At 37.1% G+C, this 5,217-nt stretch overlaps 1 protein-coding gene across 2 annotated transcripts; it reads right to left on the reverse strand.

Moving 5' to 3' along the window:
• Positions 1-681: 681 nt before the first annotated feature.
• Positions 682-4,594, reverse strand: LOC103335428 (Glycosyl hydrolase family protein). Of its 2 annotated transcripts, none has more exons than XM_008238438.2 (6): positions 3,692-4,594; positions 3,210-3,376; positions 3,009-3,106; positions 2,542-2,892; positions 1,797-2,213; positions 682-1,508 (listed from the first exon to the last, which is right to left on the reverse strand). In XM_008238438.2, the coding sequence occupies exons 1-6, from the start codon at positions 3,902-3,904 to the stop codon at positions 910-912; spliced, it is 1,845 nt and encodes a 614-aa protein (XP_008236660.2). In that variant the 5' UTR covers positions 3,905-4,594; the 3' UTR covers positions 682-909. The 2 variants fall into 2 exon arrangements, with proteins under 2 accessions (XP_008236660.2, XP_008236665.2); XM_008238443.3 differs by having other exon boundaries at positions 2,542-2,902; positions 3,210-3,279; positions 3,692-4,548.
• Between the last annotated feature and the right edge of the window lie 623 nt (positions 4,595-5,217).

Consider the following 5,217-nt stretch of genomic DNA (forward strand, 5'->3'; position numbering starts at 1 on the left):
CACAAAGTCAGCAATTTAACAAAACATTTAACAGAATAAATTTAGGTTTTAACCAAAAAAAAAATTTCACTTTTAGATAAAGCCAAAGTTTTTTCAAAAAAGACAAAAACCTCTCAACTTTATAAACAAATAAAATTGGCATTATAAAAATAGTTAATAGGATTTATTTAAAATTAAAAATAAATAAAGGACCAAATATGATAATTTGTATTTTTTGTGATAAAAACCCTTCTTTTAATACATCAATATTTCTCTGTCTCTGTTGTGTTTTTCCAAAGTCTCCCGTTAAGTTTGTGCTCTGGCAATTCAAACTTTGAAATTGAATAGCCAAGTTGAGCAGTGTGTAAGCATTTTCTTTTCTAATAGGTGAGCAAAGACATATTTTTCGAAATGATTATTAATTTAGTAATTGGGGTACTTGCTGCAGCCTTCATCCCAAAGCAATACTTACTAAACTAACTAACTAATCCACAGGCTTCTTGTGAGGCAACCTTTTATTTTATGACCTTATATACTCCAAGTTGCATCATTCTACCAACTCCATTAGTTGAGGGGTCTTCATTTTCATTTAAGAATTGGTTCCATCTCAATTCTTATTAATGGCTTTTGAATCATCAAATAATAATATAAAAAAGTAACATGCTTATAGCCCAGTGACAAAGCATCTGTCACACAGCCATGGAGAAAAGTTCAATTTCATATCTGAATCTTATCTAGAAAATTTGTAGAAAATTCACATTAGCAGAAAATTCTTTCCAAATTCAAAATAAACATTTAGCTACTGACTCTATTTTATGGATATTTAGCAGTATCAGAGATCGCTATGTTCAGAAAGCTTTGATTTCTGTAAAACAAAATGAAGGATACATGTGCTTCAACAATCGTGTCACCTGTTTGACATAAATAGCATCAATTAATTTCAATTGAGACAATGTGTTCTATATCTCCTACCATTAACTTATGATCACCCAGTGGCAATATCCATTCCCCATAATCATTTGCAAAGCTAAAATGTGTGCAAGGATCAACTAGAATGCTTGTTGCAGTAGATTTGTACGAACCAGTATGCACACGGTTAAATCCAATCAGCTGTTGTTTTGGAGCACCCTTGACAACTTTTGTCATTCTGGAGAACAACATCACAGTATGGCCTCCATCCATGTCTCCTATATTCGTCACAGTGATTTCAACAAAAAATCTCAAGGAATCACAAGATGTCACCTCATCAATGTGTAAATAATCAAGTGTATCTCCTGCTTGGTGTAGTATGTTTCTGCTGGAATCAACCTTGAGAGGTCTTGATAACCTTAAATTTTTTGGCGCTGATACAATGTTGTAAGTGAACTTACTGTAGCTTAAGCCATCTCCAAATCCATACAGCCTGCTCCCTGTGTAAAATCGGTAGGTTCTTCCCGGATAACCTTTAGAAGGATCGGCCCTCATGTTCATATCATTCATCGGTATATTGGTGAATGACTCAGGATACCAAGTCATAGGTAGCCTTCCACCTATTTATAATCATATCAAGCGATCATGTTAAATTTTGCCTTTGAAAATTGATGTGTATGTGTTTGGATGCCTAGCAGAAACAAAATAACTCTGATGAGCATTTGCACAAAACAGAACTCATAGCATTTGTGATGGGGCCTTCTTTCCATATCATGTTTCAATTTCATCTTTATGATTATATTTCAGGAAGTGACTCCATCCTAGAGAAGTACAATAAATAGAGGTGATTTCATTTGATGCAAAACATAAATTCCATAATAGGAAACTCATGTTTTCCAATAACCTACCCGGATTGAAATCTCCAAAGAGGACTTCTGCTAGTGCTCTCCCGCCAGATTCCCCAGGGTACCCAATCCAAAGAATGCTTGCGATTCGCGGGTCTTCTTTGGCAAATGTTACATCAAGTGGTCCACCACCAGTAAGAACTAGAATCACTGGTTCTTTACTTGCAGCTGCCACAGAAGATACAAGGGCCATTTGTTTACCGGGTAAGAGAAGACTAACTCGGTCATGATCTTCCCTTTCTTGCGTCAAATCAAGACCAACAACTATGACAACAATATCAGCCATCTTGACAGTATGAATTGCTTCTTGGAACCCAGCACGAGACTTACATGGTACATCAAGGCAACCAGCTGCATACAATGCTCTTTTTGTGTACTCTTGAAGACCTTCAAAGAGACCCTTTGAGCTGCAGGGAATCCCTACACAACCAAAGCAAACCCTTTAGCTTAATGTGAAACGTCATGAAAACTTGAAAAAAGGAAAAAAAAAATTGGAAGCCAGAGTAGAAATGTTATTCTTTTCAAATTGGATGACATTCAAGATTGAGTAAAGAATGTTGTTGGCTCATAGATACCCAATTGTCATGATCAAATTGCCAACAATAGTCCACAAGTACATATTATTTCTACCTATGATGACTCTACCAGCTATCAAAGCCTGAGGAATCTTCAATAACTGAAGATCTATTAATAATCCAAGAAGCTTTATGTGATACTGCACACTAGTAATACATGTAGCAAATCATACCTGTGTAGCCCCCACCCAGCAAACTTGCATTGTTTGCTAATGGACCAATAACAGCCAAGGAAAAATCAACACCCTTTTCTAAAGGCAAAAACTTCTTATCATTTTTAAGAAGCACAATTCCCTGCCTTGTCGCCTCAAGTGCCAAAGTCTTGTGCTCTGATGTACAGACGTCCTTAGGTCCCAAACTACCAAATTGCCCATTTCTGGGATCTCCATCAAACAGCCCAAGGCGGAGTTGAACTGAGAAAAGATTGAGAAGAGCCTTGTCTATGTCTTCCTCTTGCACCTTCCCTTGTTTGATCGTCGATAGAGTATGTCGAAACAAGAATGTACCACAATTAATATCCGTCCCTACAAATAACTGATTCAATTATAACTTTTTAAGAAAAATAATCCACATATTTGTTGTCAATGGTCATTGAAAAAAAAACAACAGACAAGTATAATGGAAGAAACAATCATAAGACCTGCTTTAAGAACATCAGCAACTGCATCTTCAGAACTTTTAGTGTAATTCTGATACTCATAGACTGTGGCCACAGCATCACAGTCTGAGGTGATATATCTGTCGTTAACCCACAAAGGATGATGTCTTAATATATATACTGTTTGAAATATCTATTATTTCCAACTTCCATTCAAATATAGAGAAAGAAGAAACTTTTTACCCTTTGAAGCCCCACTCATTCCGAGCTTTGTCCAAGAGATCCTTCTGTGCACAAGCAGGAACCCCATTGACTGCATTGTAAGAACACATTAAGCAGCTAGCTTTACCATGTTGTATACAACTACGAAAAGGTGGCTGATACGTATCCTCCAAATCTTGTTCTGAAACCTAGTACACAAAAATTAATTAGACTCCAAATTCCAGAAGGTCCTTTTATTGCAAATTTGTATCCAAAATGTTTGCTTCAATGTTGCTGCTGGTTTCCATGGTATGAGAATTGGATATCTTCTTTTTTGTTTGATCTTACCACTTCAAAATCTCTATAAAATTTCCACCAGTAACGGAAAGAGATACTTCCAGAATAATTTTGCAGATATAGACAAAACTAATTTTGCACAAGCTAAAACATACTAAACCCAACTGAAATTCAAATTGAAATTGGCTAAAATTCCATGACAATCAGAAAGTTAAAGAAAGTCTTACCACAGCATTGAAGCTATATCTACTGAAATTCCGCCACAAGTCCAAGTCATAAGCAGTGAAATGCTTGCAACAAGCAGAGAGCATTAGACCATCATCACTCCCACCATCATGACCTTCCAAGACTCTCCTCTCTCCAAACCCATCATGTCTAATTCCCCAATTCCCACCTTGGAAACCCTTCACAAACTCAATTGCATAAGCAGAAGCAACCATGGGGTCCTCCCCAAGGGGTCTCTTGACCTCTACCCCATCTTGGGTCCCTAAATATATTGATATTGGGTGCCCAAAATGTCAGCCCAGCTTGCCCCAAATTGTACATTGCTCTAGCCTCAACAGCTATGGCAGACCCAATTAAGGACCAGAGAGTCCTATTGAAAGCAGCTGCAGTGACAATCACTTGTGGGAAGCTTGTGGCTGAAGGTATGGTGCCATTGAAGGAGACACCAGGGCCATTGGTGGCTATGCCATGGAGTGACTCAGACCACCATTCATAGGGCGGGATGCCAAGTCTTGGAATTGCAGAGGCATTGTTTGAGAGCTGTTGGATTTTTTCTCGGAGGGTAAGGAGGGAAATTAGGGACTGAGCTCTGGTTGTGATTGGGAGGGAGGTGTTGCAAAAAGGGTAGGAGCTGTAGTGGGGTGGCTTGCATGGGAATTGAAGGTCTGAATTTGATGATGATGATGTGAATGGCTGGGATTTGCTGAAGCATAATTTGAAGAGTTGTAGAAGGAGGAGGAAGAAGAGGGATTTCCAGTTAGGAGACATTGAGTTCAGAGAAGTGTTTTGAGTTCTCAAAGTCAGCATGGTCCTGTTTTGGGGGAAATACTGTGAAAAATAGTTGAGAAATGAATTGATGATGATGATGATATGATGGTCCTGTATTTGTTATGTATAAAATTTATAAATTTCAAGTCTTTTCTTTGTTTACTGTTTTTAAGAAGCAGTGGTTAAACTAGTGGAAAAATGGTCTTGACTTGGGACAAGAAGTTTCATGTTCGAACCCTATAGCATTATTTGTGAGTGTGAAAAATCTCATCTCCTCTAATTTAACCCATCGTTTGTACTAAAAAATTAAAAAAAAGGTTATGAAAGACTAGTTTTGTTTTTCTGGTCAGAAGTCCAATTTTGTTTAGAATGATTTTTGTATGAATTGTTCCTTTGAGTTCCTTATTCAGCAACTTTTTTTTTTCTTTTCGGAAACTATAAATTAATAAAAGCTCGCTAACTTATTAATATCAAGTTAATATGGGTTTTACTAATGATCATGAACTCAAGTTGTTAATAATCGTACACTATCGTGTCAATCCGTTACCAAACCAATAATGCTCGACCCAAACATTAATTATTCTTTCGTGTCGTGTTATTATGTCGGTACATGATTTTGTCATGGGTATATTTTCATATGTAAAGGCCAAAAAAGTATATGTCTCTAATTTTAAGTTGTTTGCTGATGGTTTTTTGGGTCAAACGCTGGGAAGGGAGAGGAGAGTAATATACATGGGGTGGGTTTTTTTTGAAAGATACC

This window comes from Prunus mume, linkage group LG1 (genome assembly GCF_029339155.1).
Source record: "Prunus mume cultivar Tortuosa linkage group LG1, ASM2933915v1, whole genome shotgun sequence".
Lineage (NCBI taxonomy): Eukaryota > Viridiplantae > Streptophyta > Magnoliopsida > Rosales > Rosaceae > Prunus > Prunus mume.

Bases quoted from the DNA above. Each gene is read 5' to 3' on its own strand.
- LOC103335428 (XM_008238438.2), bottom strand. From the start codon at position 3,904: ATGGTTGCTTCTGCTTATGCAATTGAGTTTGTGAAGGGTTTCCAAGGT. The intron at 3,107-3,209 runs GTAAAAAGTTTC...GGTTAACGACAG, and splicing joins AATGAGTGGGGCTTCAAAGG to ATATATCACCTCAGACTGTG. The intron at 2,214-2,541 runs GTATGATTTGCT...TTGGTTGTGTAG, and splicing joins GCTGGGTGGGGGCTACACAG to GGATTCCCTGCAGCTCAAAG.